At 41.3% G+C, this 12695-nt stretch overlaps 1 protein-coding gene across 1 annotated transcript in view; it reads left to right on the top strand.

Moving 5' to 3' along the window:
• DIS3L2 (DIS3 like 3'-5' exoribonuclease 2) overlaps positions 1–12695 on the top strand; it is a 182616-nt gene that overhangs the window by 96934 nt on the left and 72987 nt on the right. Inside the window, exon 12 of the mRNA XM_066325906.1 lies at positions 11494–11606. Coding sequence (XP_066182003.1) covers positions 11494–11606 — 113 coding nt within the window. The remainder of the gene's footprint in view (positions 1–11493; positions 11607–12695) is intronic.

Here is a 12695-nt window from a genome sequence, read left to right as displayed (position 1 = left end):
TTTTTGTCCTGGTGTGAAATGAGCATCTTGCTCAGTGATTTTCAGTCTGTGGTCCACTGGCCCCTGGCACTACATAGGGTACTATTATAAGCCCATGAAATGTGGCTGGTGAAAGCAGAGGTCCATCAGCATATGTAAAATTTTCTAAGATATCTGTACTTTGACTTAAATTTTTTTCAGGAATTTCCTTAGACAGATCCAAAAAATGCATTGGGAGTCCTTTGGGGTCATTTCTTTGTGTTCACTTGCTTGCAAAGCTGGGGATGTTCCCAGCTCTTTGGTGTTTAGGAGAGTCCCTACGGGAACCTCAATCTTGTGCTTAGTAGAGCCTTTTGACATGTTTTGGAGGTACCCTGTGAACTTTTGGCTCTAAAAGTTGCTATGATAGCTGCAATTATTATGACAAAGAGTTGTTTTAGAAGTTAAGAGCGTGTCCAGGTCTGGCAAGGCTGAATCTCTCATGAGGGCAAAGTTGTGTTAAGAGTTAACACAGCTTTTATTCCAAACGTAAATGTGGTTACAAGAAATTATTATTTTTTCCATCTCTTTTGCCCATATGTAAAACACTTTAAAAAGCCTCACCAAAAAAATCCTAACATGAGCAAACCACATATCTTGGCATCCTCATGATGTCAGGATATCTCCAAAAATCAACAGAGAATGCAGAACCGAATTCAGAATTCTCTGTTGGTGTATAGCACCCTGAATTTCTACAAAAAACCACATTCATTGCCCACACTTCTTCTATCAGACAGCTAAATCAGGGCATTTCAGAAGATTTTTGAGAATTAAATTGTCTTCAAGCGTTCATTGCTGATTTATTCAAGATTGTGACAGTTTCTTTGCTTTGAAGGATCTTAGGCAGCAAGAAGAGGGATAAGGGACTGTCTTTGCACCCTTGTGGAGTTTCAAGCCTTTTCAGTGTGACCCTTATCACATCTGGTCAATGGATGGAGAACTCACCTGTGCTACATCCTCAGTAAAAGATGGAAAGGAATTTTTTTACTAAAGTAGTTCACAAATCTGTCACAAATAACTACCCAGTAGCAGAGTGTCACTAACAAAGGAAGCATGGGATGACTGTGGGAAGATCTGTATTTTTAATGGAGCTCACAGTAGGATATTGCAGCAGTTGGAAATGTTTCCAGGGATATATGTTTTAAGTGGGCCAGCCTGGTTTTGAGAGGATTTTGTGTTGGAGTCTGTTTCTGATTAACGGCCGTGCTCCTCGTTATTGTTTAATGATAGCAGTAGGGAGGTGAGCTTGCTGTTCACATTTGTGAGTGTATATTTTAAAAGAGATCAGCTCCAATAAAGAAGGAAAATAGGGTTATTTATGTAACAGCTGCAGAAATATGAACAAACTGTACTCCATTTAGATGATTCAGCATAACCTTGGAGTAAAAGATGGCTCTGGCCTGCACCTAATTTCTACAGCCTTTGTAGAGCTTTCAGGGTAGCTTGAGGTTTTAAACAAGTTCATTTAAGTCAATGCTCTTTTGTGATCCTTTCTGCACGTCTTCTAGCAAATTGTTGCAGCCAGGAAGGCACAGCAGAGCCATTCTCAGGTCATACACATGTCACAGAAAACAGCTGTACTATTTTCAAGCCTGAATATTTTCACCCAGAGTGCAAAGGTTTCAAGATTTAGTCTGATCTCAGCATGGCAGGTGACCTGTGCGTCCCTGTGATACCAGGCATGTTTCTCACACTTTCCAAACTCTTCTGGGAATTATCTGGTAGTGGTGCTTGTATTTCTGGTAATGTACACTACTGATGCAGTCGTGTTTGAAGGCTGCTTACGGGTACAAGTAGAAATGGAATTTGGCACATTTCAAGGCAGACAGTTCCTTCTATTGAAAGGTCAGTCCATGATGGGAAAAGTTGCAGCAGAAAATATGGGGAAATACTTCTGAGGGGTTGTTTTTTAATGCTGATCTTAAAGCAGTGCTTTGGACCATACTGACAGAGCTTCTTTTATTTGTATATTAATAATTAACATGATTCTCACCTGTGTTTTTCTTTCATTCCTGTATTCTTACAGTCTTTTACAAAGTAATTCAAGTTTAAGTAATTTGCATCTCTTTTAGGAGGAATTGTATTGCAGAATAGAAAGATATTCTACAAACTATTTGCACTGGTTTTCATGTCCTTAGTGACACTGGTTGTCTGCATTTTGGAGTGAGGCCATAAATAGATACAATCATTGACTCTTCCCAGTGTTTGCCCAATGACCTAAACAAATGAGGCTTCTGCAGTGTGCTGCCCCCTGTTTTTTTCTGTTTCCCTTAAATCCGTTCAATCTGTTGGTGAATTTTAATCAAATATACCTAAGGGAAATGGGATTTAAAAAATCAAATACACCATGTTTCCATAAGCATCATAAAAATGGAGTATAAGCAAAGAAGAGAACTTTTTTTCTTTGTGACCCAAATCTGAGAAGAGTGCAGCATGACCTTTCTGCTTAGTACAAAGTTCCTTGTGAGCTGGAGGTTTTGGGAACAGATCTGCAGAGACTGAGACTTAGATCTCTGTTCAAGGAGCCTATTTCACATGTTTTGGTAAAGCAAACTGATGTTTTGCCAAATGGTGATAAGATTCTCCCTTGTCCACTGCAGGCCTCCAAGCTCTGGTGCTGCTTTTCTGGACAGCTTAGCAGACATCCCCTGGTGTGTGAGCTTGTGCTTGAAAAACACCTATAGAGCCCTGGTAGTCCCAAGATGTTCTCTACCATCTCAGGTGACCACCTGATTCTTCTCTCCTTTGACCCACATACTTTTCTGGTGTAGTTTGCAAACACTTAGGATACTTTAATTTTGAAAAGTTCTGTGCACTTATATTTTACTTTTTAAGATGTAAATATTCCCTCTTCTGTTCAGCTTTGTCTCCCTGGTCACTTAAGGACTGCAGGGTGAAATTTGTTCTAGCAAAACCTGGTACAGGGCCCTTCAACAAATCCCTTTGGTCTCTGCAGGACAGAGTATCAGTAGAATTTGTAGCTGGAGTCTTGCTGTGCAGACTTGCTAAAGATAAATGCTGAAGAACAAGCTAGTCTTGGACCAAAAGTTACTTCTGAAATGAGTATGGACTTATTTATCAAAAATAATTTATGAAATTACTATGCTTCATTCTTTGTAAGCTGTTTAAGAAGAACAGACACCAGACCTGCAGAGAAAATGACAGAAACACATTGACATATGAGTCAAATGTCAAATGATCATAAACTGCAATTTGCTTAGATTTACTGCAGGAGTCAAATATGGGAAAAATAAGATCTACAAGGAGTGGTATTGTGTGTAACATTTGATGAAATTTTATTTTAGTATCAGACGAAATTAGCTTGTTTCTTCTGTTACCTGCTGGTTAATCTGGGGACATTTTGTTGTGTCACTAGGAGAATGAAAAAGACATATTGCAGTGATTAGAAAGACGTACATATTCTTTCTTCCAATTGAGGGCTTATGGTTGCAGATTTATTAAAATATGCAAGATGGTCCCCAGATCTCTGCCAAATCCAGATCCCTGCTGTGCCCCATAGTGTGCTCCTGTGTAATGCTGGGAACTGCAACGTGTACAGTAAATTTTGTCTCTTCTTTGGAGGTAACATGGGCTTGTGTGCAGAAACACACTTAACTTCCAATTTCCAAGTGCAGGGTTGAATGGAATCACAGGGCTGAATTGAGTCAGCTTTTCTCCACCAAATCTCTATCTTGAAATCAGTGGGACAACTTCATGATGTGGAGCTTCCCTCAGTTCCACTGGGAACAGGGCAGATTATTCCAAACTGCTGGTGTCTGAAAGGGAAATAGACTGAGCCAAATCCCTAGACGGGTGCATTAAACTGGATGTTAAGGTACTGGACTGATTAAGGAAGTTTGGAATTAGAGCATTGATTGCTAGAATGTAATTTGTTAAAACTGTTTTTCATATATTTGAAAGCTGCTTATGAGAAGGTTGATTAAAAGCTTGGTTAAGCAAAATTGGGTGGGGTTTGTGATTAGTAATCCATATTTATTGTGCTGGATTTTTATGTCAGGTATAAATATTTTATGAATATTTCATCCTTATCCCAAAAGTTGTTATTTTTTTTTTTTTTTAATGGTATGCAAAGAAAGCCGTGTGGTGAAGAGACATGGGATTAAAACAAAATAAAAGATATATTGTGTGAGAAGGACTAAGGTAACAAAGATTCTGGCTGTAGAACATGCAAACAGATGTGCAAATACCAGTAGAATTACTCATAAAAGTGAGTTTACTTTTCGGCAGGGAGGAGAGATGCTCTGGGCAGTCGCCTTCCAGATCATTTCAGTTCATGAATTCAGGACCTGGGACAATTCCCCAAAGATTTATTAGAGGTGCAGGATTTTGTGTCCTGGTGGATCTCATTGATATTTATGGATACAAATTAAAAAAGAGTGTATCTGATTGTGTATTGAAGAAAAAAAAAAAAGTGCCTTTAAGTAGCCGGATAATGGAAAGAAGATCCGGAAATTCTTGTACAAACAGATGTAAAAGCACTTTGCATAGGACTTCCACTCATGAAAAAGGACTCTAAGGAGCAGGAGAGTCCTTGGAGAAGAACCACAAAAGATGACCAGACGACCTAGAGAGAACAGGACTTTTCAGTGAATGTAGCAAATAAAGGTCAGAAGATATGTGAGGAAAATAAACTTTAAAAGGGTACAAATAGCTAGCAGGGCATTCCCTCATGTTTATCTTCAGTCACACATTCTGTTACATGTAGGCAGCAAAGGAGTGTCTTTATTATATTGTATATTGTATATTGTAAATTGTAAAGTATATTGTCTTTATTATCAGCTTTATGAAATGGCAGGATCCCTCAGAATCACTGGGTTATTGTTTTAACTTGTTATTTATGTGCAGTGCAGAGTTTCAGAACCCAGATGAACAGGAAAAACATCTTACACTGTAATTCACTACATTATTTCTTGATAGTCAACTATTATGCTAGATACACAGTAAGAGTAAAACCAGGTGCAGATGGAAATGTTTTGGAAATCTTTCCAAAAATAAACAAAACAGTTGGATGGCTAGAAGTGAAATCTCAGCGACTTCCTTCTATTTCCAAAGAAGTTGAAGAAATGCCAAGGCTGTTCTGTGGAAGTACGTTGTGTGTGTTTGGCCTAGCATTACATCCCAAGGACTCTTTGAATGCCTGAGCATGTTCACTCAGCCTTGGATTACTGTGTACAGTAGAGATATCACAAAAGGGACTGACCTAGCAGTGGGGAGAGGCTGGTCCCTCTCCACCCTAAACCTTCATTTCAGGAACAGGATGATATCCTACACCCAAAAATACTGTAATTCATCTCGAAAGCTGCTGGGTGTCACTTCCCATCTCTTTAAATTCAAAGACTGCTGATTTCCTGATAGAGCCTCTTGAATCAGTCTTGGAATACAAACAATTGACATGAATACCAGAAATTGTCCTTTCACCTTCATCATGTTGGCTGCAAACCTTGCTGCTAAGAGGCTGCCAAGAGAGCTCAGGGCAGTCTGCCTTGGTAACTCCCCACCAGCAGAGATTGCTTTCTGAGGCAGGAATCTGAGTCATAGCAGCACAGCCATTTCCTGCTTGGTATCTTGTCTTGATGAAGGGTGGAAGATCCATTTAAGGAGTGTTGAATTTGAGTCTGCATGACAAAGATTCATGCTGGGTCTAAATTGTAAGTCATCTAGAGGTTCACCTAGATGTGACCATATAGTAAGTAGTGGCATTCAGTGGATAAATCTGATGTCTTTGGGGTTTGTAGCTCCTCTTAAGTTGCTCATTACTTCAGTCTTGCAAAGAAATCGATACAATACCTCCAAGTGGAACTTTCTGTTTTGGCACCTCACAAGGTCTGCTAAGCGCTCATGGAGGCACAGAGGAAACCAGCTGTGCTGTGAACTTCTGCAGTGTAAGCAGGTACCAGCACAGGAGTGGGGACAAAACCTGCACGGGCAGAAGGTGGGACACAGGCATTGCCACAGTCTTCCAACGGACACCTTTGATATAGCAAAGAAATGTCACATTCCCTTTGTTTTCCATCATTATACTGTCTGTCCTGAATTATTCTGTGCTCTTTCCTGATTTTTACCATTGCAGTACTTGTGCCCTGCTTGTATCTGTATTTTTCTGCTTGTATCTTGCTCAGCAGTCTGAGAAAGTCCTTATTCAGTGTGCTTATTCTGTTGGATATCATTGCCTGTGTCCTTCAGTCTGCAATTAAATGTTTTATCTTGTACATGCTGTGTGAATTCTGTCCTGAGTAGTTAGTGTTTTGCCCTCAGGAGAATTCCTTCCTCGTGTAAGTATCCAGCTTAATAGCGCAGTAGTAGCACTTGCACAGAAGAGCTCTTTCATTCTTCTCCAGAGTTATTGCATCAGGTTTTAAGGTAGTTTTCAGGACAGGTGTAGGTAGTAGGTGCCTTCTGGGTGGCAGCACCTTCTGTCACAAGGTGATGAAGAGCTGATGTGGGTTTGCTCAGGACAGGAAGCTCATTATATTACTCTGCCTCAGTGATTTAAAGCCACCCACCTTTGTCTTCAGACTCCAGAGCAGACAAAAAACTTGCTTTTTCCATGGTCTCTTTTCTTGTCTCTCTGACCCAAGATGGTCACCTTGAGCTAAATGTGTTCATACACTTGCCAAAGAGAAGCAGAAATACTTGGGTCATGTAGTTCTTTTAAAGGTGTGTGTTGAAGGCCTGTGATGGCCCCTGCCTTGTTCCAGCAGCTTCCCAAAGTCTTGGTGCCAATTTCTGCTTCAGTGCAACTTACATTGGGTTTGTGTCCACCCCTTTATGGTCTGCAGCCCCTCTGGCTGTCCCTTCTGTAGCTGTGACCCTCTGTGGCAGACACTGTCCTTCCCCTTGATGAAGACTCCTGATCTTCTGTAGCACTGCCAATTGCACCAAAACGTACATGTAGGTTAAAGGCCTCATTTCTCTCTCTTTATACAAGTTTTTCATACTTTTGCAAAGTGCTAAATATTGCTTAGCAGATAAGAGCAACAGCATGATACCCCCAGGGCTGTGGAATGGGAAAGAGCTGTAATTATTTGCTGCAAGAGTTTGGTCTAACCAGGGAGCAGCTTGGAACTGCCTTGAAGTGCTGGGAGCAGGGGGGGTAGTTGGCTGTTTTCTGGATAGAGCAAACACTTTCCAATTTGCTTTGAACTCTTCTATATCTCACTGAAAGGTGAAGACAGTGTGGGAAACAGAGGTTAATACAAAAACTCTGGTATTTGATTTCAAGTTGACTTAACACATTTGCTCCTTTTTGACTTCCCTCCTGAGAATGATGATGCTTGAAGGTGAGATGGAGATAAATGGCAATGTGTCTGCATGATAAATACTTTTTGACGTTTCATACTTGAAGAGCTGCGTTTTTAAGTTATATGGCCCTAAAATTCACACATGCTAGGGTATGAAGTAAAACTGCTTCGTCTCTGGATTCGTGCTATCACTGAGTAGGGTTGCTGAAGACAGGGAAGAGGGATTTGCTTCCATTGTGTTCCCTCACATACTGTTCAAATGCATTTGACTAAACTTTCTAATTCCAGGGGCAAATGCTTGATGTGACCTGCTTGACATTTCTTATGAGGCACTTACAGGCTGAAAATGCCTTTTCCTTCTCTTCCAGCTCCTTCTTACTAATCCCTTTTTGTTTATATTTTTTTCATTAAAGAAGGAAAGAAGTTCTCTGAACTGTTTTGTCATAGAGAATGAGATCATCAGGGAAAAAAAAAAAAAAAGGAACTGCCTGTTCTTTGTTCTTCTGGAAGGTGCCACTGTTCTCCTTTGATTTTAGCATCATATTGATGCACGGATTTTGGGATGGGTTCAAACAAAACAGATCCCCAGCTCGAGGAGCTGAACCTTCTCCAAAACAACTGTGTGCCCATTGTGCTGGAGGAGATCTGCCTTTCATGGCTGTCACTTGGTGAGCTCCAAGAGGAGCTCCAGGCTTCCAGAAAGTTGGCAAGATGCACGTCCATTCTGGTTTGCCATTCTCACAGCCACATGATGGTAAATAAAAGGGAGATTGTCCTCTCTGCTTGTGGCATCACAACTGTGCTGTTTGCAGTAAGATGACTTACTGCAAACAAATCCTGTCCTGCTGGCACAGAGCATTGGCTCAAGGGGAGTTTGGGTGGCTGAGTGCCCAGCCCTTTCCCTTTCTACTTATAGTCCCCAAGAGAGCTCCTCATTGCAAAGGGCCTCTTTGCTGAGTTTTGCAATGCTGTGGTGTAATTTCAGACAATGCTCCTGTCTCCCATCCATCTCTGTCACCACATCTCTGTAGTTGCAGAGAGGAGCTAACAGGGTTCAGCTGGTTAATAAAACATGCCTTACTTGATTCTAAACTGCATTCCCTGTTGCTAAACATCTCCCAAGAGCAGCTTTGCAGTGGTAGAGTTTGAATGGCACGACAGTTTTGCATCCACTTTCAGATGAAATGATTTTAAATGAAAGAGTCCCAGAGATCCTGAGTGAAAGAAGCCATCCAAGCGCTTTCAGCATTTTTCATTGCAATAGATGCTCCCTGCAGCTCTTGCTTTAATAGCAGCATATGAAGTATCTGGCTTAATCTCCTGTACATTTTAATACAAATTCCTTTAAAAAAACCCCTAACTTTAAACTGGTAGTGTGTACCTAGCTTAAGGAGTCCTTGTGCAGCTTTAAGTTGCCTGTTAGAGAATTTGGGATGAAACAAATCTGTAGTTTGTAAAAGTACTTGTTTCTCTAAGAAATTAGTATGTAAAAAGTCTGTCACAATGGAGAGCTAGATGGCAATGTTTGAAGCCTCTCTCTGCTGGAAAAGTAGATTTTTTTCAACAAAATGGAGGTCAAATAGACCATGTGTAGTAGCCTATGGTGTGTGGTCCATGTGGTATCCACCCTCCACCCTTTCCTCTGATCTCTTTGACAAGACTTTTTTACTCCATGACTGCTGGTTAAGTTTTCTTTCCCTTTCAGGCCACTTTTTCTCTTTTGTTTTTTTTTTTTCCTTGGGAAATAACATGAGACTTAAAATGGAAATGTTCCTTTTGTGACTTTGTCATAAAAATTAATGAGACTAGAAAAACAGTTTGTGGACCTGGAACAGAATTCTAGTGAATAGTGTTTCTCTATCCACAACACTCTTTCTCTTTAATTAGCAAATAAACCAGAGAGAGCAGCAGGTAGGTATTTCTGTGCAGACTTAGGATGGTATTTTGTCTAACACGTTCAAAAGCAATGATTTGAGAGAAATCAGATTGGTTGATCACTGTGCTGTATCTTCAAGTTCTCTTGGTCTGAATATTTTGGGGAAGAAGGAGATAGGGTGATTCATACCAAACCCAAGGGCTGCCAGTTTGCATTATGTCAATGTATGTAAGAAAATATTTAGATAGAATTTCCATTAAAAGTTCAAAAGCAAGGGGCTCATGCTGACCCCGGCTTTTAGAAGCTCTGGTGGGAAACTTGAATGAAATTTAACTCTGCTCAGTGTGTTTTCGTTGGCTGACTCCATGTTTTATTATCTCATGCAATGAGATCTTTCTTGGTTTGTCGATTTTCTATCGAGGACAAAAAGTTCATGTATGTAACAGTGCACATACTGAATTAAAGTACGATTAAAGGCATGATGTAATGACCCCCTCTCCTTTTCCTTTAGTCAATATTTGCCTGCAGGGTCAATACATTACGATATTGACTTCAAAGTATTCAATATTTTTTTACCTTCTGAGTGTCTTGGCTTCGAGTGTGTGTAATATTAAACCCGTTGGTTGAACTGTTGGTCTAAGACTTACTGTCTAAGTAGTTTCAGGCTTGGATGCCTAATCCATGTAGAGCAGCTTTCAAGGCATGTGATAATATCACAACACAGCTGTAGGCAGCTTTCTGAGGTGAACCATTTAATCTGCAGTCTTTGCTCCCAGCTTCCTGACAAGTGGTAGAATTTGTCCCTTGGTGTGCGATGGGATTATTGCCCTCTCTCCCTGCTGCCATCATATTTAGTCTCTGCAGGCCGTTGCAGTGACTGGAGGTTACGTGGGCACATCTAACCCCATCCCTTCCGCCTTCCGTGTGCGTTTGTGCCGCCTTTACATCTGTGCTCTGCCGAGTGCACTAAAGCTGCTCAAAAAGCAAGATTACGCTTTACGTACTCACAGTGCTGTGCAAACATGGCTTAATGGAGTTAATTCGTTATGAAGTCAGGCAGCTCTGCAGGTTGGGCTGGTACTCATTCCCCTGAGTTCCCAGCTGGGGCACAGTGGGCTGGGTGTCTCTCACTAATAGGAGGCTGAACCTTCTCATGCTTCTTCTTCATCTGTTTCCACTCCTACTCTGCTGAAATCCTGTGCTGGTATCCATCAGAAGGGCACACAGGCGCATGTACCTCTTAATGACAACAGCTACAAACCATTTATCCTTCAAAAACGTGACACTCAAGAGAAGGGCTTTGATAATGTTCTTTGCAAGGTGTATAAATAAACATGATTGTCACCAGCGTGGGATCTTATTACTTTGTCTCTTTAAAAAAATTAAGGAAAGAAAAAATATTTATAGATATCAAGAGGTTAGTGAATTCCTCTAAAGAACCAAGTGTTATAATTAGGAACCCGCTGCACTTAGAACTATTTTACAAATAAGCACCTCAAATCCAGCCTCGTCCTTCCAGAGAAAACAAAGGTCAATAGGCTGCTTTGAGGATTAGCAAACCAGAATTTCTTGGACCCAGGTACTAATTACTTCCAAAGCTGAGGATGATCACTACTTCCAAATCCGAATTACTGCCAAAACCTCATGATAAACCTCAGTAGTACTCCTCTCTAGCCTAACTTTTGACTTAAGATGCTTTTAAACTGGACTCTAATAAAAAGACAAAAAGCCAAATCTAAAGGAAGGGCAGGGTAACAGTGGAAATATTCTCCTAGTGGAAAGCTGCACTTCTGCATAGCCTGATCCAAAGTAACTAAAGACCCCCCACATTCCCAGCAGTGAATTGGGCTGGTGCAACCTGCACCAGGTTGGTGCAGTTCTGAAAACCCAAAAGCATGTGTGACTGACTGCTCCATACCAGGTAAATGGGGTCCTGCATTGCCTGTCTGCTTGTGAGGTGGGATTCCACCTTTCTTTTGTGCTGTTGTCTAGCAGCCAAGGGATGAGGACTGGGCTCACTATTACAAGCTCCTAATTGGAAAAATTTATCCACATGATTTTGAAGGACTTTCACATTTCCACCTCTGGACTTGAAGATTCAGTTCTGTGTATATCCTCTTGTATGTTGTAGCCACAGTGGTGGTGAATTTGAGTGTCCTGAGCGATCACGGTTTTCATCCGAGGTGGAAGAAGTGGAAAGAAGTATTGGTTTTGTGAGATCTTGGCATAAAGCAAAAAGGTTGCAGTAGCACTGGGGGAGGGGGAGAGGAGTCAAAGTTAAATATGTCAGCAGTCCGTTTCTACTCACAGCCTGCTGACTTCCTTGTGCAATTCCAGGGAACTTGGAAGTGGGAGTCCACATTGCAGATGTGAGCTACTTCGTCCTGGAAGAAACAGCACTGGATAAAGTAGCAAGTGAAAGGGCCACCAGTGTCTATCTGGTGCAGAAGGTAAGGACAGCTTTTCCTTTGTCTGTCTGGTCACTGTGCCTTCCATTTACCATAAATTCATTTTCAAGGTTTGTTTTCAGAAGTTCACAATCAAAGTCTGGCTGCTATTGCAGGACACCTGCAAAAATGAGTAAGTTGATGGAAGCACAGAAGCTGACACAGCTGCTCACTACCTTGGAGCTTATGGAGAGAGTTTGGGGTGGAGCAGCAGCTTGTGACCCTCTGGCTGTGGTCAAGGAGTGCCTCATATGTGCCAGGGCTCACCTGAGCCAAGCTCGACACACCTAAGCTGGCTCCTCCACTTTGCTCTTGGGGGCTTCAAATTGGCAGACGTGGAGGATTTTGGCTTGCCTTTGGTGCAATAGTCCAACTAATCTCTCCCAGAAGTGGATTTGTGTCAGAGTAGGGTGTAAAACACCCTAACAAACAAACCAACCAACCAACCAACATCTTGAGGTAAAACAAAAGGTTCACGCTCTTACTTTATCTGGATATCCCAAATGATAGAGGAATAGTGTTCCTTCATCATGCAATGAAAAGATGCTTGAAATTATACAAATTTTAGCTTATCAGAATCAAATGTTAAGCTCAAGTTTAAAGCTGACTTCTAAACTCTACGGATGAACAGGTTCAGGTTTAACACTGTTTGAAAGGAAACATCTAGGCTTTGTCTGTGGCAGTCTCATTTTCAGTTGAATGTGCAGAAACACTTTGTAGCCCATCAGATATCACTGGCACTGTGTGTATAGGGAAGCTGGAAAACTTGGCTGTCAGTGTCCTGTGTAGGCTTGAGGCATCAGCTGCATGAAGGGGAGTGTTGAAGCAGTCTCATGGAGATTAATCTTCCTCTCCCCACACTCCCATTCAGTCAGGGTGAAGTCCTTGTCTCCACAGCCCCTTCTGGAATGGCAGGACATCTTTTCTATAATAAATAAACATATCCTATTTGCTACTCATGATTAGGAGTGATTCTTCCCATCCCTTCCCTTCCTGGATGTTTTCAGGGTTGTTATCCAGGGAGGTTTTTGTAATGATGCTTGTTCTAGTAACTTCCTCTGTCCTCTCTACACTTTCTGGATGATAAAATGA

Source organism: Sylvia atricapilla, chromosome 10 (genome assembly GCF_009819655.1).
Source record: "Sylvia atricapilla isolate bSylAtr1 chromosome 10, bSylAtr1.pri, whole genome shotgun sequence".
Taxonomy (NCBI): domain Eukaryota; kingdom Metazoa; phylum Chordata; class Aves; order Passeriformes; family Sylviidae; genus Sylvia; species Sylvia atricapilla.
Note: the sequence above shows the minus strand (reverse complement) of the source record. Positions and strands in the feature narration are given on the sequence as shown.